The sequence below is a fragment of the Acinonyx jubatus genome, chromosome B1 (assembly GCF_027475565.1).
Source record: "Acinonyx jubatus isolate Ajub_Pintada_27869175 chromosome B1, VMU_Ajub_asm_v1.0, whole genome shotgun sequence".
In the NCBI taxonomy this organism is placed as follows: Eukaryota; Metazoa; Chordata; class Mammalia; order Carnivora; family Felidae; genus Acinonyx; species Acinonyx jubatus.
This window is the reverse complement of record NC_069382.1, coordinates 199,645,991-199,671,443: the sequence shown is the minus strand read 5'-3', so window position 1 is coordinate 199,671,443 and position 25,453 is coordinate 199,645,991. Positions and strand designations below refer to the sequence as shown.

The window sequence follows — 25,453 nt, the reverse complement described above, 5'->3', positions numbered from 1 at the left end:
CCTGCCAGCCACTCCGAGTCCCCCACACCCCCCTGGCCAGTCCTCAAATCTGTGGTTTTTGCCACGGCCGACTGTGTGACCTCAGGGACTGGTGTCTCAGTGCAGGTCCCAGGGCCACCTCGCAGGACTGGCTGCTGTGACCACAAGCTGTGTGACACTGGCCTCCAGCGCCGGCCTGTGGGAGGCAAGGCCTCAGCGCCGGGCCCTGTATCACCTGCCAGGTACACCGATTTCTGTACAGGAGCCAAGTATCTGTGGTCGTCCCAACACGAAGCTGGCCGGGATCCCCTCAGTCCCAAACCCTGTGATTCAGCGAGGCTTGTCCGGACGACGGAGGAGTCCGTCCCGGCCGGCTGGCGTGGCTGTCACGGAGGACTGTGGGGCTGTGGTGCGGGGAAGAAGAAGTCACACTGACAGTTCAGCCTTTATTACGTTCAGTCTACAGGATCTCCTTGCCTAATGTGCGAAACTTTACTTTTTGAACTTTTTCCTCTTCAGAGCCTTCCATTCCCCTTCCTGTGTGGCCAGACTGTTAAAAAGGTGTTTCACTTTTCGCTTTCTTTCCGCATCCCTTCAAAGCAAAGGACAAAACCCCATTTTCTGGATTAGTTGTTTTGCAGGATGTCTTGCCCACGAGCCACTAACGAGCACGCGGGCGCCGGACCCATGGAGACGCGGGGAGTCAGGGGCCCAGGCCTCCCCCCCCCCCACCCCGTCAGGCAGCCCCCCCAGCTTCCTCACCGCTCCAGGGTCTCCGCCAGCTGCATCCGAGCCAGGAACTGGTTGTCCCTGCGGATCTCCCTGACGGCTCCTTTAAATTCACGCTTGTGTTTGTGGATCAGTCTTTTTCTTTCCTGCTCCTCCTTGCTGCTTCCCTGCTTCCGCCCAAACTCCAGGCTGAGAGTGGAGAGCCGAGGTCAAGCCCACCCGCCTCGGGCAGTCTGCTCCCCTGTGGCTGTTCCCCCCGCCCCCCTCCCCATCCCGAGCCCTCCTGCACCCCCGGCTGGACCCCTCAGAGCGGGGCCGGGGGGCCGTGGCTACGCACACTTTGACCAGTCGGGGGGTGAACAGCTTCAGTGGCACGGGCCTGCTCTTCTCACAGATCAGCGGCCGGTAGCGCCGTTCCTGCTTCCCCATGGCGGCCAGCGCGCTCCGGCACAGGTCCTGAAACGCGGGCAGGCGGTGGGGAGGCTGCAGCAGGCCCGCCGGCGTGTGGCCTCTAGGCCCCGGGCCCCGGGCAGGAAACGGGACAGAGACCCGGCCCCCCTGCTGCGCCCCTCTGGCTCCCGGCCTCCTCCGCTAAGTAAAGGGGTGCGGGCCCAGCCGTGAGGGAGCCCCCTTCATGCCGGCAGGGGTGGGGGCCGGTGCACGGCGGGCCGGCTCCCGTCCTGGCTGGCAGGACTGCAGGGCCACCGAGACCCGTGCAAAAGGGTGTTCTGCTGGCACACGCAGAAGTGAGGACCGCCTGTGCCTTGGCGTCCGGCAGACACCGAGGAATCTCCTCCCCAGAGAAACCGCTCACAATGGGTGTCCGTGATCCACCCGTTAAGGACACATACGGGACAGCCTTCACTTGTACCCTGAGTGGCGAGGAGTGCAGGGGCAGCCAACGGGGAGCCACACTATGGGGGCAAGACTGAGTTTCTACCCGACTTTGTGATCTGACCTTACAGAACCAGATGGTTAAGGTACCTTCACCACGGCTGTGACTTCTGAGGAACCTTCTAGAAGCCGGCATACTGACGGTTCCTTTCCCCTCACACAGCTGTGTCCTGGAACTCAGGCCTCTGGCACCACGGGCACAGCACCCCTCACCCCCGGCCCACACAGTTGCTTCTGAGGCCAAAAGCCCCATCTCCACAGGAACTGCACGTGAGGCACAGCCCGCTTGGCTCGCCCCGGGTCCATTAGCACCATCGAGGCCCCTCCCGCAGGACCAGAGAGCCACTCCGTCCTTTAAAGGACAAGCCACAGCCACACCTACAGTAAGACATAGCTATTGACATCTTAGCCTCATCAATCTCTACGTGCTGAGGTGACTCCGTGTGGACCGCCCGGGCTCGGAGGGTGTCCAACAAGGGACGGCTGAGCTCCTGTCCTCACGGACACGGCCTGTCCCTGTGCTAGCAGGGGAGAGATATGACAATGTGTTGTGGAGGAGAGGCCAGGGAGGGGTGAGCAGCAGGGGCCACTCCCTTCCGGACGGCCTGGCTTCCTGAGGAAAGCGAGGGGATGAGCCGCCGGTCTTTAGGGACAGTGCTCCAGGCAGAGAAAAGGGCCAGTGTCAACTCTGCAGATGACGGGGTCCGAGCGGGTGAAGGGAGTGTGCCAGCTCGCCTGGCCTGACACACCACAGTCCCGCCTTCGCCTTCTGATGGCCCTGACGGCCCCTCGGACAGAAGCCTATGGCCGGCTGGGGACGACTCCAGAGGAGACAGGGTGGGGAGGCGGGGCACCCACGGGAAGGAGGGTCTGGAGTTTAACGAAGGCACGACCAAAAGACGTGCCACAGAACCGGCAGCTGTTGAAGACATCTGCTGAGAGAAACCGAGGGGGTCCTTCTTGGCTTCTGTCACCTTGTAAAGAACCGTGGGACTCTTCTCAGAAAACCTGTGAGGCTCAGGGGATGCGGAGCCCAGAGGGCACGTGAACACAGGGCAGCTCTCAGACCAGGTTCTCGAGCCAGACGCCGTGCAGGCCGAGTGCCTTCTCCCTCGGCACCCCGCTACTGCGCCTTCCTGTTGGTGTCCCCGATTCCTAGAGTCACAGCCTCGTGACAAGAACGCCCCCTGACCTGCTCCCCACCCACCCGAGGCGGCCGGGAAGCCTTACCTGGAGCTCCTGGGGGTGACTGCAGGCGGCCAGGTGCTCCGTCAGCAGGGCCCGGAGGGGCCGCACGATGTCGTGGAAGGATGGCAGGGGGCCGTACGTGAGCACGCAGTGCTTCACCAGAGCCAGACACACGGCCAGGCAGGACAGTCTGCAAGAGGGCGACACCCGGCGTCAGGGCCGGTGGCCAGACGGGAGCCGGCTCCTTCCCGTCGGGCACTGCCTCCGCCAACCACCCCGGCAGCACTCAACTCCGAGACCTGTCCCGGGCCGCGGGGCCACCGGAGCGGAGACCCTGCCCGCGCAGTGTCCGCAGCAGCCGACGGCTCACGGCATCGGGCCAGAAACACCGCGAAACACACCTTTCGTCCCCAAGTCTAAAGGACCGTTGTGGGAAATGCAGTAACAACTTTGGGAGAGTGGCTCTGTGTTAGGTTTTAAATTACTATTTGCAAAATCAAGCAGACAGATCTCCAAAATTTTAGGACAGGTTTTTTTTTCTTTCATGGACTTGGACGGACACTTCTCCACAGAAGACATACAAATGGCCAATAAGCACATGAAAAGATGCTCAACGTCACTAGTCTTTAGGGAAATGCAAATCAAAACCACGAGGTGTCACTTGATTCCCATGAGAATGCCTATTATTAAAAAAAATGATAGTAATGAAATAATAAATGTTGGTGAAGATGTGGAGAAACCGGAACCCTGTGCACCGTTGGCGCGGATGTAAAATATGGCACTGAGTGGAGGCTCATCAAAAAAATTAAACGCAGAATTACCATAGGACCCAGCAATTCTGCTTCTGAACATACACTGAAAAGAATTAAAAGTAGGGCCTCAAAGAGATACCTGTACACCCACATCCACTGCGACATTACTGACAATAGCTAAGATGTGGAGGAACCCAAGTGTCCGCTGACAGAGAAGCAAAACGTGGTCCATCCAGACAATGGCATATTATTCAGCCTTTAAAAAGTAAGGAAATTCTCGGGTGCCTGGGTGGCTCGGTCGAGCATCTGACTCTTGATTTTGGCTCAGGTCACAATCCCTGGGTCGTGGGATCAAGCCTCCATGTGGGGCTCTGTGCTGAGCGTGGAGTCTGCCTGCTATTCTCTTCCTCTCTCTCTTCCTCTGCCCCCTCTCCCCTGCTCATGCTCTCTCCAAAATAAAAATAAAAAAAAATAATAAATAAAAAAAAAGGGAAGGAAATTCTGATACCTGCACCTTGAGGACAGTATGCTCAGTGAAATAAGACAAAAATGAAGAGACAAATACTCTGTAATTCCACTTCAGTGAGGTCCCTAGAAGAGCCACATCCACAGAGACAGAAGGTAGATGGTGGGAGTCTGGGGCTGGGGAGGGAGTGTACAATAGGTATACAATTTCAGTCTTACAAATGAGAAGATTCCGGGGATGAATGTGTGGTGGCTGCACCGCAGTGCAAATCTATTTAATACCACTCAACTGTTCTCTTAAAGATGACTAAGACCCGGAGCACCTGCGTGGCTCAGCTGGTTGAGCGTCTGACTTCGACTTAGGTCACGATCTCGGTGAGTTCAAGCCCTGCATCAGGCTCTGTGCTGACAGCTCAGGGCCTGGAGCCTGCTTTGGGTTCTGTGTGTCCCTCTCTCTCTGCCCCTCCCCCACTCATGCTCTGTCTCTCTCAAAAAATAAACTTTAAAAAAAATTAAAAAAAAAAATGATTAGGATGGTAAACCTTCTGTTGTTTTACTGCGACAAAGGAACACTTGAAAGAACCCACGATTCTGAAAATCAGAGAATAAAGACTTCTGACAAAAACCCCTGGTCCTCCTCATACTCCTCCTCCTGTAGACGGAGTGTTTGTGACCTTCCCCTATTCACATGTTGAAACCTAATTCCCAATGTGACAGAATTTGGAGGTGATTAAGTCTTCCTATCCATGAACATGGGATGTATTTCCATTTATTTATAGTGACCTCTTATAGTTTCGATAGTCTTTTCCCTCCTTGGTTAATTCCTATATTTTATTCTTTTTGACACTACTGTAAGTAAAATTTTCTAATTTTCTTTTCAATTGTTCACTGTGCATAGAAATGCAGCTGACATTTTTTGTTGACTTTGTATTCCACTACTTCACTGAATTAACTTATTAGATCTAACAGCTTTTCTGTAGAGTCTTTAGAGCATATAAACATGTTAAGTTTATATCCTCTGCAGAGTGAACACCGGTGCGTCCTTTGAGTGCTTTCCTGGTCATGTCTGGCTCCAGGCCAGGCACTGAGGCACACCCTCCCAGGTGCCCCAGGCCATACACCTACCTCATGTGGTTGGCCTCCGTCTTAGTCTGGGCCTTCAGTCCATTTGCCCAGTGGAGGGAGAGGCCTCTCCTCTGCCATGTGGCTATGTCCTCTTCATCAGAAACCAAAAGCAACTCTGAATTCTTCCCAGATGCTCTGAAAGGGTGCACCAGAGTGTAACCTGAATTCCAGGTGGGACAAGGACAGAGACAGCCTCTGAGCATTACTGGGCTCAGAGGGCAGGCTCTACATGGTGAGGCCTGTAGAAAATTCACTTCTGACACACACACCCTATCTTTATCACGCACAGGTGGGATTACAGCTTTCGTAGGGGTGCCTGAGGGAACAGACCAGGTCCCTGACCTCGCTGGGGAGATAGGCAGTAGACAACACCCACACGACAGAAGTGAACAAGACTGAGATTCAGAAAGATAATGGTGGAGCAGAGCAGGGGGAGGGCGGGAGGCAGATAGTACAGTTAACCAGCCAGGTCAGAGAACGCCTGTCACAGAGGACAGACGCCAGTGACAAGGACTTAACCCAGTAACTGCCCTGAAGAGCCACTGAGGCAGCAAGCACGGCCTGCCAGGCCTGGTGGGCTCCAGGCACAGCAGGCAAAGGGGGAGGGGAAGGTGGGCTGACAGCGAGCCTGCCCCCCGCCTCCCCCCACCCCAGCGTCCAGTGAATCTCACTGCAGCCCTCACCTTGGGCTATGACCATCTTGCAGCAGGTTCCCAGGGCATGACTGAGCCTCTCCAGGGCCCAAAAGCACACCTAGCACGCTGGAGCATGTGATGCGGGGTCAGTGGCCAGGGAGCAGAGCGGCGTGCAGGGAGGTTTTGCCGTGAGGTCACAAGGGGACAGCAGGACAGGCCCCATGTTTAGGGTACTGGACAGAGGAGCTGCTGGGCTCCCTCAGCCGCACCCCTGAAGGTCTGAAATCGTCCCACCGCCCCCACCCCAGCACTGGTGAGGTGCTCCGCACAACAGGCAGCATCAGATCTGCACCTTATCCCTGAGACACGACCTACGATCGGGGCAGGAAAGCTGATCCTACGGACACAAAAGAGCGAGGGGCAGAGATCAAGTGACACCTCAAAAACCCAAGAGGGAAGCAGGGTGTGTGGTCACATCCTGGGTGTGGCCAGAGGCAGACAGGGGAATGGAGAGTAGGGGGCAGTCTAGAAGATCAACAAACACTACAACTCCCTCCTGTCATAATGTTGCTTTTGATGGCTACTCCTCCCAAAATCCCCACAGTAGAAACTAGAAACTACACAGAGGAGGGCTGAGCCGCTGGAAAGACGATGTGAGCCACGCAGAGTGAGTGAGAAGTTCTTGTTGCAAGAGAAAGTAATGAAAAGATAGATCTTAATGACATACTTATTTAACCCAAAATGTAAAAACATTATCTCAACACATAATCAATATAAAAAACCCTGATGTGTCTTATTATCTTTAACAGGAAGTCTTGGTCGTTGTGCTTCATACCCAGCATGCCACTGTCCAGGCTCGTGCACACGGCTGCTGGCTGACACGGGGGACACAGACAATAGGGTCCCGACTCTCTCAGGGTGCAGTGTGTCCACACAATCATGCGCTCTCTCTCTCGAAAATAAACATTAACAAAAGCGGGGGAAGGAAAGGCTGCTCCTCTGGACAGCAGGGTTCCAGATGATTTGGCCTAACGCTCCCGTGTCCCACACCCTCTACAAGTAGTACAAGTTACTTTTAAAAGTCCTCAAAAAGAATGCTAACGTGTAATGAACTTGAGAAAGCTCCCTCAAACCAGCTCACCTTGGCTTTGCTTGTTTGGAGTTGCGATGTAGAGAATCCCGAGGAGAAAATTGATAAGCTCGGGTATGAACCTCTGAGACAGGGACACGTAATCCAGGAACAGGCAGCACACGAACAGGCCCTTCACCGCGTCTTGGAGGGACAGGACGGGACACTGGCACAGAGGCACAGGGCATGGTCAGCGGTCAGGAGTGATGTTCTGGAAGGCTGCACCAGGTATGCAACCTGGCTTCCCGGGTGAGACGTGTGGCCCCAGAGCCTCACCTGCACAGAGGAGTGTGAGTGTGTGTGTGTGTGTGTGTGTGTGTGTGTGTGTCTCCCTTGCATGCTCTATTCAGGGGAGGCGACCCTAGTGTTCTCCCTTCCCAAGAACAGTTACAATGGCAAGTACCACCGTTAGTGAACCAGCCATACGCCTGACCAAGGAGAACGAGACTATCTGGGCTTTTTAAAGCCAAAATGGGGACAAGACCCCACATCCAACTTGATGCCTTCACCATGAACTTGTCTTCTCTGGTGTCACATCCTCTGTAACCTCGTCCGGGTTACCACTTCTAGCCTCAGAGATACTGACTGGTTGTCTCCACAGGCCCCGCTGGGTGACTTTCCCTCCCGTGGCCCCGAGGGTCACAAGCCCTGCGCCGCCACGGGCTCACCGAGCGGGGCCCGAGGACGTACCTTGGTGAGCAGCTGGCTCATGCACACGAGTGCAGGCGTCACGACGGGGTGCCAGAAGTCAGAGGTTGGAAACAGCACCCCAGCCAGTTTCAAATAAATGAGCTAAAAGACAAAGCGTTACCACACGGATTAAAGACACAGCAGAGTGAAGTTCAAACGCGACCTTTACAGAGGGCCTGGCGGCAAATCAGGCTCTGACCGTCCCGGTCAAGGGCAGCGGAGCGCCTGCGACGTCACACCCATGTCCCACCTTCGTCCCACCGTCCGGTAGCCAGGGCGGCACCTCCCTGCACGTGTTGGCTCACACCCATTCTGTCACACTCACCACACCCGCCACAGTCCACCAGAGCAGCCGCTAAGCACTGACAAACACGCCAACGGCCTGGCAGAAACAGGCAGAGGACGCGGGAAGACTGCTCACCGAAATAATTCCTCTCAAACACGTGAGATCACCCTCAGCTAGACTCAGAGTGGGAGCCGTGGAGACTAAAGCTACGCTACAGACCACAGGCCACTGTTTCTCTCTCTCATGGGTGAAGGCAGGTGCTGAGGCTTGGGGACAGGGAGATGGGCGGGGCAGACAAGTACCGGGTCGGGAAGAGGAGAAAAGAACGCACAAAGTCCCACTGCACCAGGCTCGGCCCAGCCCTGAAGAACCGGGGCGTGAGTGGTGGCTCTGGGACAAAAACGAAACAGACGAGGCCGCACGCAGTGGATGGGGGCCCCGAAGAGGGGGGGAAGAGGGCGACAATCACAGGCAGTTACTTTTCAGGGACTAACAGGGAAAGGTGCACCCACAGGCTACCCACCCTGGGAGGCACCGAAGAGGCTGGCTCACAGATTAAAGCAGAAAATCGTCGAATCTGCAGACCCTTCATCTTGTTCAAAGGCACCAAGAAATCCCCCAGAACACCCAGAACTAGATCACTCTGAAAATGTCACGTGCACCCCAGGAGACCCCACTCCTTCCTGCTCCTGGCAGGGGCTCGACGGTCAACCACAGACCTACCAGGAGGGCCTCCCACAGAGCCCTCGACCTCACTCTGACCTGGGACTCCAGGGGACACAAGGCACAGGGAGGCAGAGGTGGAGGACAGCCCACCTGGCCCCCAGCACCCCCGCCCCCCGCGACCCCTCGCTCTGCCAGCAGCAGACCACGAGTGTCCGCTAAAGGAACGGTCGTGACGGGTGATGGTCCCAGCTTAGTGACTGCTGCACCCAGGCAGTGACACAGACACATTCCGCGCGTTAGGTCATGAGTCCTCATATCAGATCTCTAGGGCAGACATTACTGTAACCGTCACCCCCGCTTCCAGACAAGGAGAAAGGCCAGGGCCACACAGCTCATCTAAGGAGCAGGGATGGGGCCCAGGCGCTGCCTATGGCCCCGCTGCACGGTCTCTGCACGGACACTCCGTGGGGAGACAGGCTGTGTCTCCTTGGCCACCAATCAGCAGGTAAACGGGGAGAGTCTGCTAAGGGCCGAGGCTCACAGAAGGAAGTCGCAGCAGCGGTGCATGGACACTGGCTCAGACCCTGCTCTGGAGAGGCTTTAAAACCAGGCACGTAAATCCTGTATTTTTAAGTTTGTTAATCACTGTTACATTTCCACAGAAAAGACTAGAATATGGGACAGACGGAACAAGTATTTCTTCAAAGTCACCGAGGCTGACAGTGCAGCCCGCGGCTCTTACGGGACTGTTAGAAACCTCGGAGCCACGCAGGTGCCTCAACGAGCAGACACTGGGACCGAGCAGCTCCAGCACAAGGGCTCAGGGCCTTAGGAAAACATACGTGTTCTGTTCGCCCTAAAGTCTCTCTGCCACTAAGGCCACGCACAGCCCCATGTGCGTGGAATCAAACCACAGTCTCCTCTTTTACGAAACACATTTTAGTTCGCTGTTAATGGATAAACAATCCTTCCCACCTAGTTCCAGCCTGTTCTCCAGATCAGTCTGGAAGCTCTAACTACTACGCACGGTACTCAGTGAGCCCTCCCAGGGGCCAATGCCACTGGCCCCTGGTGGCTGAGACCACACGCCTGCTCACCACGTCCAGGCCTGGAAACGCCGCCCGGCCTCTGGCCTCAATCGCTCCTTCCATCTCGTGCATGGCATCTCGGAGGACAAATTGTATGCAGCCGCTTGCAGATTCAGGAAACATCTGGCAAAGATTGTATAACTGCCTGTTAATCAGAAACACAGGTCAGGTGAAAATGACTCCAGAGAACAAAAACAGAAAAAGAGCCCCCTAACTTCACGTTCACCGTTTCCCTGTGATGCACTGGAAACCCCTGGATGAATCCACTCTTCCTCTTACTGATCTGGCTGGCCTTCTTGGCGACCCAGGTAATTTTCCCAGTAGTGCTTGTTTTATAACAATCTACACTTACTTTTGCCATCTCTTAAAACACCCTGACATTTTAGCAGCAATGCTAGTGAAAAGGTAATGCCACCAGCGGCACGTTCTACGTGCCACACTCAGAAGACCGTGCCAAGGTGCTGTCCACGGGAACCCTCTGTGAGCCCTGCCGTGCTGGCAGAAGGTGGCATGGGGGGTGGGGTGCGCAGTGTGTGGCTGGCCCCAGAGAGGCACCCATAAGCTACCTGTGCTCACTTAATCCTCCCTCCCCCACACCTCTCTCCGATGACCTGGCCCAGGAGCCGCACTCCAGGGCCTGCTTTCACAGGAGTTCTGGTGCAGCGAGGGCTCCAGCCATCGCCGGGCAGGGTGGGAACAGGCAGACCAGAGGGACCAACCTCCCTGACGCTCACAGCACGAGCCTGTCAGGGTCCACTGAGGCGTGAACCTGGAGCGGGCGGGTTCCTGGACACCACGATGGAGTCTACCCCGTGTCCCAAACACCTTTCACCTGTCCAAGCAGAGCTTGAAATGGAACTGGTGAACGAAACAGAAAGCTAATCTTCAAGCACCAGGAACGAGTCTGAAGTGTTCAACTGTCTTAAGTCAACCTGTTTGTAGGTAACATCGTATCGCTCTCCAGGGTGACAGGAGCAGTGTGCTAACGCCACGCAGAGGGGGCGTCTTCACTGACATCACCATCGCTGGTGTATGCTGCGGGGTCTATTTGCAAGGGCAACCTTAGTAACTTGAGGTGTATTTTTGTGGCTCTAAGTAGGATAAAAGTTGTTCAACTCAGCCCCGTGATCCAGTTCAACACCCTCTGTACTTACACAACCAATTTATCAATCACTCTGAGGTCTGGTGGGTCATCTGTAGCCAAATCTCCAATGTATTCCAAGAGGAAGTCGAACAGTTTCTGCAGGAACACAGATTGGGAACAGAGTTCAGTGCTGAGCCCCAGAATAAAGACCACAGGCACGCAAGCCGTGCAAGGCACTGCCACCTACACTCTGACTAAAGCGGGTGCGCACACACCTCGGGGCCACTGACGGGGGCACCTTGCGAAACGCAGGCCAAGATTCCCGTGGAACACTGGGCGGTGGGTTCACGGGACAGCTGCGGGCTGAGGTGTGCACTCGTCCATCATGGCGGACGACACCCAAGCCTGAAGATCAACCAAGCACACACCCAGCACCGCGACCTGCTCCGTGAATGCGCGCACCCAGCGGGAAGAGGGGCACCTTCCCCGTTACTCATCTCCCTAAGTCTAGTTCTGCCACTTGACGGCCAGGTGAGCCACTCCCTGAGCCTGGTCTTCCTCGCCTGCAGGCGGACGGCAACGGTGCTGTGCTCAGCAGAGGTGGCCCTCGGCCTGCCCCGAGCCCCCCTCCGCGGTCACCGCGCGGTGCTCACGGCCGCGAGGCGCTGAGGCGCACCGCGTGACAGTCAGCATTCTGACCCAGAGCGGGGCTGCCCTGCCACCCACAACGCCCAACACGTACTTCTAATTTCGCTTTGTTTCCCACCGCGAGGCTGGGGTGGTTGCAGGCCTTAATTCTCTCCACCACCAAGAGCTGCTCTTCCATCGATTTCCCTGATAATAAGGATTTAAGTTCCTCGTAGGACTCAGGGGCTATCAAAAACACAAAACACATGCCACGGTTACTATTCAAAATGAGACTCATGTTTCTGATAACCCAGAGGTTAAGAACGGAAAGGAACATTAGGGATATACTTCACCAGAACACGATTTCACACGATTCTACAGACACATTTCGCCTCACACCACAGCTACCTCTGGTGCATCTAACACGTGCTCCAGAGCGTCCTGGGGCTGAGGTGAGGTGGGACGGCTACGATCAGTGACAGGCACCCGAGCACAGCCCCAGTGAGACGACAACTCCATGCCCAGCACACGGGAGGTTCAAGTGGCACAGCGCTGGTTCTAGTGTCCAGACCGGGCTCAGACTGACACGGGAGAAGCCATGTGAGCAGAGTGTCGGCACCACCCCCAGACTCCCACCAGTCGCAGGCCTCGCCCGCCAGTGCCTCCTCTGGAAGTGACCCTAAGTCACGCGACAACCTAGGGCTGCTCACCAGAACCAGATGATTCTTCTCTGCAAACCAGACAACAAGACATGCCACGTTTGCTATAAGATGCTATGTGGCCACTCAACTGCCCAGGTCTGAACACTGGAAGCCTCCTCACAGGCAGCTCCCCAACTTCCCAGGCCCTGCCCTGGCTCTCCGGGGCGGCCACGATTCCACCACAAAAGGCTGGCCATGGAAAGAGCACAGAGAGCTTCTAAGGAAAGGCACGTGGCGTCCTCATTTTGCCGTGGGCCCACAAAACCACCTGCAGTCACACCACAAAGGCTGGCTAACACTCCGGCCAGACAGCGGGGAGAATGACACGAGCCAAGACTTCACAGGTAGGCAGGTGTCCGTGTGCCCAGAAGTGTGCCCTTGGCCCCCACTCCTCAGAGGGGCCCCAGCGAGGTAGACATATCGCCAGGTCGTGGAGGTCATCCCAAGACATAAGAAAAGCCAGCGGTCTACCTGCAAAGGTATAGGGCAGCTCTGTTCTGGCAGCTTCTCGAGCTTTGTGACCATCGCTTTTCAGCCTTTTCCCTGGAGCCTGCTGGGTCTCTCTGTCCTCCTCGCTCTCCACGTCCGATTCCAGGTCCGAGTGCCCATCAGGGCCACTGCTCTCCTCTGAGTCCTCGCTCGGGCCTTCATCCTGTTCCTCGTCACTGTTGTCATCACCGGCTTCCCTGCTTTGCTCTTCCTCGGTGCTCACCTTTCCATCCTGGAGTAGAATAGACAGGGACACCACAGGCTCACTACCCCGGGGAGCGCGCAGCTGGCACATCCTGTAACCACGTCAAAACGCTGCACACGGAGCACCAACCCTGTGTTGCATTCGCCCTCGGGCACCGGGCCCCACCTCGGTGAGCTCCTGAGCCACAGGGCCTGCCAACAGCCTCCTGAATCCTGGTCGCCAGGGCTCTGGGCAAGGGTTAGCTCCTGCCACGGGGCGGCAAGGCATGGAAGGCGCACCAGTGGCCATGGGCGCTGGTGGCCGCGTCTGCAGTGTCTCACCGCTGGCTTTGGGGCTGGGAGATGACTGGTCAGCAGGGACTTCATAACATTTGGGCTGCACCTGGAGGTGGCAGGACCTCAACACCTGGGGGTGACCCCCGACTGTCCCCTCCTGCTCAATAGCCCGGCATTCTGTGAGCACTCCGTTTCCTGCCTCGGATCCTTTTCTGCTGAAAAAACTGCGTCTGTATTCCCGCCCTGAAACCTGATTTGCTCTAAAGGGGAAAGGGTGTAGACTTTACAGACTTTGTGAACTAAAAACTACCGGTTTCAGAAACTCGATTATTTTACTCAACTCGCTCCATGGCCATGCTGAGCCCGCATAAACCAAAGTGGCCGATGTTAACAGGCGAACACACAGCAGGGGACTAGCGTGCCCCTTCTCCGGGCAGCCAGCCTGCTTCCAGGCGCGGGACCTGACCCGCCAGGGACACCCAGATACAGAGCGCATGAGTGTTCTCAGAGATTTACACTTCCCACCTGTGATAAACCCATTAAACAAGACACCGGAAACTGTGCTTTTGAATTCACAGAGCAAGCCGACCAGCAAAGGCAAACACTCACTTTGTAAGAAAGCAAGTGCCTGTCGTCCTTGTCCAGGACAAAGCCGTCATTTAAGTCATCCGCTGACTGATGTTTTGGTTTTTTAGTGCCGCCATCCTCGTCCTTTCCGAGCATTCTCCGCAGCCTGGCAGCCTGAGCGGGAAAGAAAGCAAAGCCGTCTGTTGAGCGCACAGAGCTCGTCGGCAGGAGGCACGCCGTCCCTGCCCTCCTTCCCCGGGGCCCCGGTCCCTGCGGCAGCGGCTTTGAGCCTGCTGTCTTCTTTCTAATGTGCAGGCGCCAGGCGAGCAGGCATCAAGTGGGGGACCTCCTATCGCACAGGAATGAAAATAAATGCTGTGGCACAAGGATGTTCTAGTCACAAGGAAGGCAAGCCTGTGGTTCTAAGGTCTTACTGGCTAAATTATGCAGACTTAACTCCCCAGTGCACAGCCACCGAAGAGGGCAGGCACCCCGCGGTGTGGTCTGTGTGTCCAAGCTGCGAGCCCAACCACACCGCTATTTGGAAATACGCAGGTGACAGAGGAGCCTCGTGATGTGGCTGTACCGAAAGGGACAGACATAGAATGGTGTGCCAACATTCGTATATTTTTTACAATGTTTACTTATTCAATTTTTAAAAAACGTTTTTTAGTTTTGAGAGAGCAGAAGCAGGGGAGAGGCAGAGAGAGGGGGACAGAGGATCTGAAGCGGGCTCTGCACTGACAGCAGCGAGCCTGGTGTGGGGCTTGAACTATGAACTGCAAGATCATGACCTGAGCTGAAGTCAGACACTCAATCAGCTGAGTCACCTAGGAGCCCTAGTGTTTATCTTTGAGAGCGAGTGAGCAGGGGAGGGGCAGAGAGAGAGAGACAGAAGATCCGAAGTGGGCTCTGAGCTGACAGCAGAGAGCCCAATGCGGGGCTCAAACTCACGAGCCATGAGATCATGACCTGAGCTGAAGTCAGATGCCTAACCGACTGAGCCACCCAGGTGCCCCAATTTTTGCTTTAATGTATGAAATTTTAAAAGGCTTCTTTAAGGCACAAAAAAAAAAAGTTGAGAAAGCAGTACACTTTATAGTTAGCAGTTGCTCTGAGGTATAGGCATTAGAGCAAACACTCACTGTTTATTTGGTGTATTTGAGTATTATCTGCATTTTTCTTGCTTCTATAATAAAAAAGATACTTATAGTAAAATAAACATAAACTTCAAATAGTCTAAGATTCCTTTGATAAAACCGTGCATCTGCGACCCTCCTGAGAGAAGGCAGAAGGCCTCCCGCGGGGACCACGTGGGCCGAGTGGCGCTGGGCCCCAGGTCACGGTCACAGTCACACCCATACCTCCAGCTTCTCAAGCCGCTCCTGCTCCTCCTTCGCCAGTTCCTCTTGTGTCTTCATCCGGTTAGAGGGCTGGGCCTTCATTTCAAAGCCAAGTTCACGGACCATCATGTCATATGCGTCAGGCTAGGGCAGAAAGAAGAAACTTCATTTTTAGGGTTTTTTAAAATGACCTGCACAGCCACTTCCTGCATGTCCAGTAATCCCTGGACACCATGGTGGATGAAGCCAAACCATATCGGAGTCTTTTCTTCTTGAAAGAAAGCTATTCTAATCAGTCTTGAGAACTTTAAAAAAAATTTTTTTAATGGATGTTTATTTTTGAGAGAGACAGACATAGACTGTGAGTGGGGGAGGGACAGAGAGAGAGAGGGAGACACAGAATCTGAGGCAGGCTCCAGGTTCCGAGCTGTCAGCACAGAGCCCGAAGCGGGGCTTGAACTCATGAACCATGAGATCGTGACCTGAGCTGAAGTGAGATGCTCAACCGACTGAGTCACCCAGGCGCCTCAGTCTTGAGGGCACTTTAAGTAAAGATACATAGGAATTTTCACTCCTGGGAAATTCTTCTAGAAACATACTGCTTTAATAAAACGTTGCTCATTAGGCATGAAGCCCACAAAATGTGGGTTGGGTAAAGGCAGCAGCGACAGTGAGAGTGGCTCACAAAGGTGGACGCTGGCCACACATCAGTCATCCAGTGAGATCCTAGGCATTTCCTAGAAGCCAGTCACTCGTGCGAATGCAGCTTTTCCAACAATTCGGACTAAAAAGAACGTGGTAGGAACCATATACTGTTTGGAGGGAAAACTAAGTAACTGTATACATCAACATACAAACGTGTAATAGGAAAATTCAAACACCATCTGAAGAAGGTCTCACCCTCGAGGACTTCTCGTACCAAGAAACCACCATTTTCTTTTGTTTAATTATTCAGGAGTAGATATGGAAGTCACTTTTTGTCTCTACGCGGACACTACATGCATTAGGAAAGTTCCTGCCCACCGGAGGACGCAGGAACCAAGAGAAAAGGAAACAGTTGTTGATGTCAGGAACAGGCCAGAGGAGACGCCGGCCTCCACCTCTTCCCAGAAAAAGGTCAACCAACTCGACTCCCACCTTGGGCTTCTCCTTTTTGTCCTTGTTGTCAGACTTGGGTGTTTTGTGTGCAAGGAGGGTCTGGATCTCTTTCCAGTCCTGATCCAGCTTCTCTGTGAGTTCCAGGGCATCTTCTCGCTGTGCCTGCCTCTCCCTCTGGGGAAAGAGAAGGGACACGGTGTGTGCCACTACTGCTGGGCCCCGACCGAGCAGCCCCACGTCAGTGTCCAGGCCACACTTGACGCAGAGTCAACACTTAATGCATCAGCAGAATAGACCATGAGAAATCAGTATTGTAAAAGGAAAGCTACAAAATCTCATCACACAGAACTAATTTCCTGCTGTAAACTGTTCATTAAGACGCTCTGAACAGTCTGCCGGTAGTAAAACAATGATAAAATAATGTCAAAATACAAAACCCAACCAGACAAAAAACACCCCTCCCCAAAACACAACGGACCATGAGAAGTATATACATGGTGAAATAAAATACCCCTATTCAAAATTAATGCTTCTATTAAGTACACAGAAAAATGTTAGCTACAGCCTAAAGATGCACAAGGAAAAAAGTCCCAAAGTGTTTTGCGAGCGTCTCTGGTGACGGAGGCCCCCACCGAGTGTGCTGGCGCACCTTCTCCTGTTTTGATTTTGCAATGAGCTCTTCAATCAGTTCTTTGCGTGACCGTGGTTTCTCCCCCTCCTCGCCTTGCTGCTGAGCAGTTTTCTTGTGAAGGAGGGCACCACCACCTCCAAAATGGGTGGCGGTCAGCTCGGCTGGCAACAAAGAACAGAAAACACGTCTGTGAAGCCCAGGCGCTGGCGCAGGACCCACTTCCTGCCCTGGTCCACCAGCGTTTACCCAAGTGTGGTCTTGAGAACCAATTCCGTATTCAAGAAAAAACGGTCACACGCAGTAGCTGCACGAGACCACAGGCACAGTGGCACTTGAGAAACGCCCGAGACCTCTCCAAGAAAACCCAGACATGGAATACCACTTGATCATGACCTGATGACTGGAAACCCCAAGGATCTACCTGCTGATTGCATTGCATAAAAGACCAGCAAATTCAGTTAAACAAGCCGAGTGAGGAGTCTTAGGAGGGAGATCTTAGGATCGGGCTGCATCAGAACCTACATTCTTCACACCTTCTTGGGCAGGGACTCGGAGATTAAAAAGTCCTGAGGGCAGGAACCCGAGCCAGCAGCATAAGACACTGATGTTCAGCCGGCCCCACTTACCAGGGCATATGAGAGAGAAAGCACTGTGGGAATCATCACCTTTGGAATGGAAAGAATCCTTAAAAAACCCAGTATCTCAGGTGAGAAAATGGAGGCTTATACATTAAGCCATACTCACTTCCAGTAACAGAAACAGAACGTCCAGGCTGCTTTCCCCAGCGGGGCCCAGGGTCCCACACTGCTGGCAGCCTCAGCCCTCTTGTTAATGCTGCCGCCACCTGCTGAGATCGCAAGGAGCACCTGCCCCCGCCACAGCTGCGCAGGTTAACGTGTGTGCAGGAAGGAAGCGCATCGTACGTAACACTGCCAGGCTCTTGAGGCTCCCCGTCGGCGGCATCGTTTCCACGGCCCACTCACTAGGGCTGGGGCTCCGTTTCCACCCGCTCTCAGCTGAGAAAACTAGAAGTCTCGCCCACCCAACCAGAGAGCATCTTTGGGGCATCATCCTCAGCCCCTCAATTACCACACAAGCGTCTGGGCCATCCCTTCCAGGCTACTCAAGGAAATGACCTGAGCAATTCAACCACCTTTGTCCCAAATCAAATTTTCTCATTCTGTTGGGTCATTATCTGATTTCTCTCCCGTTGAGGTGCTCTTATCACCCTCACTGCTCCTGGGCCCTTTAGTCCTGGGTCGCCTGGGCTCTCCATCACTGCTGGATGGGCTCCCCACCGAGGCAGGCTCACCAGTTCTCACTGCGCCTACCACCAGGGGCTCGGGACCCTTACCACTCCCTCCTGGAAAGGCTTTTTTCTCAGTGGTTTCCAGCAGCTCCAGGATGCCTCATCCGCTCTTTCCCTCCCACCCCTGGGGCTGCAGCTCCAGGCCTGAGGCCTCCCGGGAAGGTTTAACAGCATTTCAAACTGCCTGAAGCCAGTCTGTGTCACACTCCAGCCCCTCCCAAGTCTGGCAGTCCCACCTTAACAGGTGCTCAGGCTGAAACCCTGGGAATCTCCCGATCCCTCTCCTCCTCCCACACCCATATCTAATTCATTCGGCAATCCTCCTGGCTCGGCCCCACAGACGAAGTCGTTCCGTGCTCCATGCCCTCTGATGGCTTTAGGTCCTCAGTAAAAGCCAAAATCTTTCTTGTGGCCTAGGTAGCTCTGGTCTACCCACCTGCTATCATCCCTCGCCCCAGGCATGTTCCCACCTGAGGTAAGGATCATCCTGGACACTCTTGCCCTTGAATCTTTATGTGATCACCACCTTCTTTCTCAGTGAGGCTAAAATCAAGACTACCTGACTGGCACATTCCAGCCTGGAACTTACTTTATTTTTACCCTACAACACTTTGCTTTCCATTATTCCATATAATTTAGTGACATCTTTTGTTTATCGTCTGGGTCTTCCCAGTAGTAAGTTGCAGGAAGCTTTTATTCACTATTGTTTTTTTTTTTAAATGTTTATTTATTTTTGAGAGAGACAGAGACAGAGCTTGAGTGGGGGAGGGGCAGAGAAAGACAGAAGGAGACACAGAATCCCAAACAGGCTCCAGGCTCCGAGCTGTCAGCACAGAGCCCAACACGGGGCTCGAACCCACACACTGCGAGATCATGACCCGAGCCAAAGTCGGATGCCCAACTGACTGAGCCACCCAGGCGCCCCTATTCACTGCTATTCTTATAGCACCAAGAACAGTGCCTGCTACATAAGCCAGTATTTATCAAATAAACAATTCCTCTGTTTCCTAGAAAATTTATCAGAAAACACTATTTAGTATTTTAGTAATTCAAGACTATTTACAATATTTTCTGAAAATAAAAGTATACAAACCATTAACTAATAAGGTGGTATTACATAAGAAATTCAGTCATGGGGCACCTGGGTGGCTCAGTCAGTTAAGTGTCTGACTCTTGATTTCAGCTCAGGACATGATCTCAGAGTTGTGAAACTGAGCCCCAAGTCAGGCTCTGTGCTGACAGTGCACAGTCGGTTTGGGATTCTCTCTCTCGCCCTCCCCTGCACGCACGCATACGCGTACTCTCTCAAAATAAATAAACATTAAAAAAAACCCAAAAAAACAACAAATTCAGTCTTGGAAAAAAAATCTTCCATCAGTGTGCTTATATTAGGATTTAATTAGAAAGCTTTTTAGATACTTATGTATTCTGAAATCCAACTACAGTTTACAGTATGTTAAATGCTTGTTTTCACAATGTGATAGAGAATAACACTATGGTTTCGGTTTAAGTCAAACCCAGAGGGATGTGAGGCATAGCTCCACCTGGCTCTGCAGCCCCAGGCAAGTTCCCAATGCCCAGCCTCAACCTCAGCCTCTGCAGCTACACAAGGAAGTAACAGCCACCTGTCACCTCTCCTAATATACGAGACTACACCGTGTCATGCAGCTGGACAAAACAGAATGTGTTTCCAAATGATTCCTTTGTGAAGTTATAGTAAGTATACATATTTTCAAATATAAGAGCCTTTCTTTTCTAAGTTACCTGGGTTTTGGTGAGCTTATAACCAAAATCAAAGGATGCCAGGAAATCTCTAATGAACAGTCAAGCCCCTAAGACCCAACACCAGGAAGACATGGAATCCAGCGTCTCCTCCAGACACCCGAGCATCACAGCCTCTTGTGCCAATAAGGCCACGGCCACTCACCTTGTGAAGGCCAGTTTGGAAACATGAAGGTGTCAAGCGCTTACCTTTGCCACAGTGAGTTATGACCAGCTAAGTGACCGTGTTTAACACTTAAGCACTCAAAACAATCTCGAACAATGAGAAGACAAAGAGAAAGGCACAGAAGATGAAACTAGTCTTCTACAACCCCCCAGTCTCAGCACAGCTGTGGTCCCATCCCCAGTGCCATGCAACAGAACCATGTGTGCCCTACGTCCTAAGCCTTCTGACCCCAGGAGCATCCAAATTTCAAAGGGCAATCACGGCTTTAATGCCTTAGCTTTCCACACACTGTAAAGACAAAAGCTTTAAGTCAGTTTTAGTTTCTGCATCTTTCTGAAGATGTTGGAAAATGGGACACTGTTTTTTTTTGGTTTGTTTATTTTATTTTATTTAAAAAAATTTTTTTTTAATGTTTATTTATTTTTGAGACAGAGAGAGACAGAGCATGAACGGGGGAGGGGCAGAGAGAGAGGGAGACACAGAATCGGAAGCAGGCTCCAGGCTCTGAGCCATCAGCCCAGAGCCCGACGTGGGGCTCGAACTCACGGACCACGAGATCGTGACCTGAGTTGAAGTCGGACGCTTAACTGACTGAGCCACCCAGGCGCCCCTAGTTTGTTTATTTTGAGAAAGAGAGCGCACATGCAAGCATGCACACAAGCAGGGGAGGGGCAGAGAGACAGAGAGACAGATTCCCAACCAGGCTCTGTGCTGTCAGCACAGGGCCCGAAGTGGGGCCCGATCCCACGAACTGTGAATCATGACCTGAGCCGAAATCAAGAGTCAGATGCTTAACCCACTGAGTCACCCAGCTGCCCCGAAGCTAAATTTTATCTGCTTTAGTACCACGATACCATCTATAAATAAGAAGCCCAGTATTAACTACTCCCCAAACTGCCATAATTGATTCCATAGTAATAAAGACTAAAAGAACCACGTAAACCCATTAGTTCAAACATTCAGACCAAACTGACTAAACAGGGGTAGCAAAGCAGTGTGGGTGAGGGCAGTCAGTGAGGTGGGTTCTACCCATGGCTCTGAATCATGGGTCACACTAATCACCTTGTTTCTCTGAGCTATGGGTAAAAATGAGCTGTGGTGAAGTTCAAATAAGATAAGGGATACGGAAGTGCTTTCTCAGCCTAAAAAAGCCTTTGTCTATGTACGTATACACCCTCTGGACATAGTGAAAAAATACACAAAAGACCCTGTCACGTGTACAATTCTTGAGAAGCTAGAGATGTGGCACTTGTATCCCACATTTTCCTAGGTCTCCAAGGGCTGGAAGAAAGTAATGATGAGCAGACTGCCCCCACTCCCGGCCCTTACCAGACAGCGTTCCTCTCTCCTCAGCATCACTGTCACTATCGACAATGTCATTATGTTTTTCGACATCTGCCAAAGACTGGCCGTAATGAGTTAATTCTTCATCTTCGTTGAGGTTGTAGATGCTTTTCTTTTCATGTTGTCGCTGACAGAAGAAAAAAAAAATCAATTTCCTAAAAATTCCCCACCATTTAATAGCAAAAATCAGTTATTCTTCCACTATTTACATAATGTAACAATGCAGCCCAAGCAGTTTCCAGTTTATTCTGGGTCACGTGAGCAGTGATTCAGATATGAACAGAACCCCCGGAAGGTAACCAAATCAGTGGGCCAGCTCAGCCACCGGTAACTCATGCAGCTTTACCCACCAGGATGTTCCACAACCTACTCGCAATCCACCCGACCAAGCCGCAGGAGCAACTGAGTCAAGAACGCCAGGACACATCCTGCTGCACGTTCTAGTTAAGCTACTCTTCCACCCAAGCGGTATTTGCAAAAGGCTGCTTCCCCCTGGCCTACGCAGACAAGGTACAGGATTTGCACCTCGTGCGTGAGTGCCCACACAAGTATAGGTGAACAACGGGCACGGGGCAACTGCCTTCTCCCTGTGCTGGACTCTTGTTCAGTCTGCAACATAAGACCCTCCTCCAATTGTCTTGCATACCTGTTGTTCCAGGGCAAACCTCTTCATCATCTTTTCCTCTGGGCTCATGTTGCTACTGTATTCCCCAAAGCGCTTATCTGTGAATACATTGGACTTATCCCTTTCTTTGTACTCCTTTAGTAACGTCTGGGTACGCTGGAAAACAGATCACAGAAAAATCTCACACTGGTCCCGGTGCAATTCGGAGCTCTGATGGCTTGGCGATCTTGGTCCCTAAAGGGAAAACGTTCCTACAAGGGGACACGGGATGGTTCCAACGAAGCGTAAGACGACACTGCCACCTGGCCATTTTGTACGCCTCAGACCACTGAAACCAACAGTCAAAATAAAGGGGCTGAGCTGCCAGCTGGAAAGACTGACCTCAGTTACCGAGGGAAGCTGGGTTGCCACCATACAATGGAGACAAAGAGAGGACCGTCTGGGGCCCAGGGGATTCCCTAGAGCATGCGTGGGGACCTCCATGCCCAGTACTAAAGGTTAAAGAAAAAACAACAGCAACCAAAAGAAAGCAGAACGCTGGAGCACGCAGGGGTAGCTCCACCAGGTGGAGAAGCTGGAGGAGCTAAGGTTCTGGCTGAGAGGAAGGGAGACATGAACAAGGACTTGAACAGGAAGCCCTATATGTAAACCGTAATGCCATAACCGATCGCAGACACAAAGACTGTAGTAAGGCGTGCCCGTTTTCTCTTTGGTACATACGTGCCTTTGCTGGTAAACAGTCAATCCCTGTTACCTCTCGGATTCCAGATCCATAAATCTGTCTGCTTGCTAACGGTTATTTGCGACTCCAAACCAGTACGCGTGGCACTTTCATGGTCATTCACGTGTGAGGCCCAGGAGGTGAGGTCAAGAGTGTGGACACTGAATTCCGCCAGCTCCACCACTTCCCAGCTACGACTCTGGGAGGCACCTCACCTCTCTGTCCACCAGAGGCCTCACCTATAAAAGGGAAGTGATGGTAGTAATCACCTCAGGCTGTCGGTACGGGAGCCACAAGATGGCTCAGGACAGAGCCGGGCACGGTGTGTGTCACACTCAAGTCTAGCTTTGGGTCTCGGCTCCTCCATTCCTGACCTGAAGAAAGGCCTGGAACCGTTCTTGTCTCAGGTTCCTCATGCATTAAATGGGGTAACAGTACTTCCCTCATAAAGCTGACCGCGAGGATTCAATATGAACCCCGTAGTACGACGCCTATTCTGGTGTGAGGGGTCATGGACACGTTAACTCTTGTTATTTCACAAGTTCTGTGAGAACTGAGGAAGGTGAGGCCTAGCCATGAGATGGCGCGTGCTGCCCAAAGCGCTGCCACTGACAAGAGAGAGGGCACGTGGGCCAGTGCGTTTACTTCCGAGGGACTGTCACTGAGAAGACGCGGCCCCCCCAGCCCCTGCCACCCTGTCCGCCCCACTCCCCCACATCGAGCTTTAACCGCCCTGGATGACCTGAGCTCCCCTGGGACAGCTCTGAGCTCTTCCACCCCATGCCGTGCCACACTCTCCGCTACAGGGGACGATGTGCCTCGGTCCCCACCTGTAACATTCTGCTCGCCCTTCCGAGCTCCAGTGTGGCTCCCACTAGGAAGAAGTTTCCGATTTTCCTACTGTACCTCCTCCAGACTGTCAGCCCCCAAAGCACTCAGGTTCTACTTCTGATTCCTTCAAAGGCCTGTTTCTACTAAGTACTTGGGCCAAGCACTGGGATCAGAGGAGGCACCAACACCTCCCTCCAGGCCATTCACCCCAGGCCTTCAGCACAGAGCACGGAGGTGTGGGGCCCCGGGCACGTGGAGGTGTGGCACCTGACAGGTGAATCTACCAGGGGTTACAGGCGTGAGCAACCTGCCCTGTTGGGGCCGTAGGGCTTGGGAAAGTATCAGAGGCGGTGACCTGCACCAGCCCCTGGGAGACTTGGCGGGGGGTAAGGTAGGACTTTTTGGACAAACTGAGTTGTAAGAGGCAAAGCAAGGACAACAGGTTGGGCCAGACTGGGAAGGAGTCTGAGAATGACAAGCTAAGAAGTTTAAGAATAATAGCTAGTGTTTAGAAAATGCTAGAATGCTTACTATGTGCCAGATGTGCTATTTACTTAACCTTACAACCACTAGTAGAGAAAGACAGTTATTACCATCCCCACTTTAGAAATGAGAATACTGAGGCCTAGGGGGTGAAAATAAACACGGCTCTTGCAGAGCCCACACTGTCCCATCCCAGAGCCTGCCCTGGGGTGGATCCCGGGGCACTGATCAGAGGCCATCCTAAGTTTGTCGTGACCACTCCTTGGAGGAAGGATGCCGACCGATTCAGTTCAAAGCTGGACCGGAGAGCACACTGTAGGACGGGACACAGTTGGCCGCCCTAGAAGGCAGGGGGTCCAGTCTCAGGTGACCTTTATCTCCCAGCAGCTAGAACAGAGCTAAGGCTTCACAGCCATTCAAACCAGCGCAAGCCCTGGCCCTTACCAGTTCTGAGACCTTGGGAAACATACACGCCCTTTCTGTGCCTTAACTTTCCCACCTACCTTAACTTTTCAATAAAATACTAGTGTATATTCCTTACAGTAACAACAAATATCCTAAACAAACCAAAGAACGCGTCTCAGCGGCTGCATATAGATAGAGAATTCCATCTGCACTGACTTCGAGAGGTGCAGATTATTCTGGAACCCTAAGTACAGGAAAGAAGGAAGCATTTCAGTTTCCTCTCAAGGGATAAGGTGCTGCGCTTGGAAAGACAGAAACACGTGCTCTCCAAACGTCTGTGAAGCATCCCCATCCCGTGTATGCCTACCCGGGGAGGAAGAGCATCCACAGTCCCCGAACCAATAGCTCAGAGTCCCCGAGAGACAAGGCTGTAGGAGGTGTGCGCAGGGGTCACGGGGCACAGAAGCGATGACCCACGCCCGAGAGAGACGAACACGCGTGTGCTGCACCTCGACGAAGCGGCAGCAGCTTTCCAGGGCAACGTCACCGCCGCGCGTGCAAGGGCAGCAGGCGTGAAGGCTCACACGACACACCACAGAACGCCCAGCCGTGCCGGCATGAATCTGATGTCTTGAAAGGAGCGCCTCTGGCTCTCCTAGCGGCCCCAGGGCGCCAGCGCCCTCCGGGACCTCCGTTTCACAGCTCCGGGGACCGCGGCGGCCCCGGCACGTCCCCACGTCCCGGAGGCGCGACCCCCGCCACTCACCTTCTGGACGGCCCGCGCGCGCGACACCCCGGGCAGCCCCACGGCGTGGCGCGCCTTCCTGCCCAGGACCGGGAACTTCTGCCGGTTGACCTTCACTTCGAACGGGTTGGGGTTGGGTCTCGCGCGGCCTCCCGCCGGGGCCCCCAGACCCTTCCTGCGCGCCGCGACACCCCCAGCCTTCCCCATGGCTTGCATCAGCCACCGCGAAGGCCCGCTCGGCCGGCCGCACGGATCGCTCCGTCCGGAAACGCGTGCGGGGACCTGAGAGCCGCCCCGCCCTCGTCCCGCGAGAACTGAGCCAGTGAGGCGCACAAGCGACCGGCAAGCTAGCCTATTCGCCTACAGGCCAGCGACCACAACTCCCAGCAGGCCACG

The 25,453-nt window shown here is 53.5% G+C and overlaps 1 protein-coding gene and 1 long non-coding RNA gene across 5 annotated transcripts; one reads left to right on the top strand and one right to left on the bottom strand.

Annotated features, from left to right (window-relative positions):
- Positions 1-326: 326 nt before the first annotated feature.
- On the bottom strand, positions 327-25,364 carry NOP14 (NOP14 nucleolar protein). Of its 4 annotated transcripts, XM_027068890.2 has the most exons (18): positions 25,079-25,361; positions 21,894-22,028; positions 21,233-21,374; positions 16,665-16,807; positions 16,055-16,189; positions 14,939-15,061; positions 13,617-13,748; positions 12,510-12,759; positions 11,453-11,583; positions 10,781-10,866; positions 9,636-9,771; positions 7,587-7,688; positions 6,909-7,062; positions 5,133-5,292; positions 2,833-2,980; positions 1,046-1,164; positions 742-897; positions 327-571 (listed from the first exon to the last, which is right to left on the bottom strand). In XM_027068890.2, exons 1-18 carry the CDS (start codon positions 25,271-25,273, stop codon positions 472-474), a joined length of 2,547 nt encoding a protein of 848 aa, XP_026924691.2. In that variant the 5' UTR covers positions 25,274-25,361; the 3' UTR covers positions 327-471. The 4 variants fall into 4 exon arrangements, 3 of the variants coding, with proteins under 3 accessions (XP_026924691.2, XP_053073648.1, XP_053073647.1); XR_008296446.1 differs by lacking the exons at positions 327-571; positions 742-897 and adding an exon at positions 1,693-2,537 and having other exon boundaries at positions 1,048-1,164; positions 25,079-25,364; XM_053217673.1 differs by lacking the exons at positions 327-571; positions 742-897; positions 1,046-1,164 and adding exons at positions 2,124-2,537; positions 22,627-22,832 and having other exon boundaries at positions 25,079-25,188.
- On the top strand, positions 1,096-4,031 carry LOC128314598 (uncharacterized). Its single transcript, XR_008296450.1, has 2 exons — positions 1,096-1,210; positions 1,242-4,031. It is a non-coding gene; the product is annotated as an uncharacterized LOC128314598 (long non-coding RNA).
- Positions 25,365-25,453: the final 89 nt, after the last annotated feature.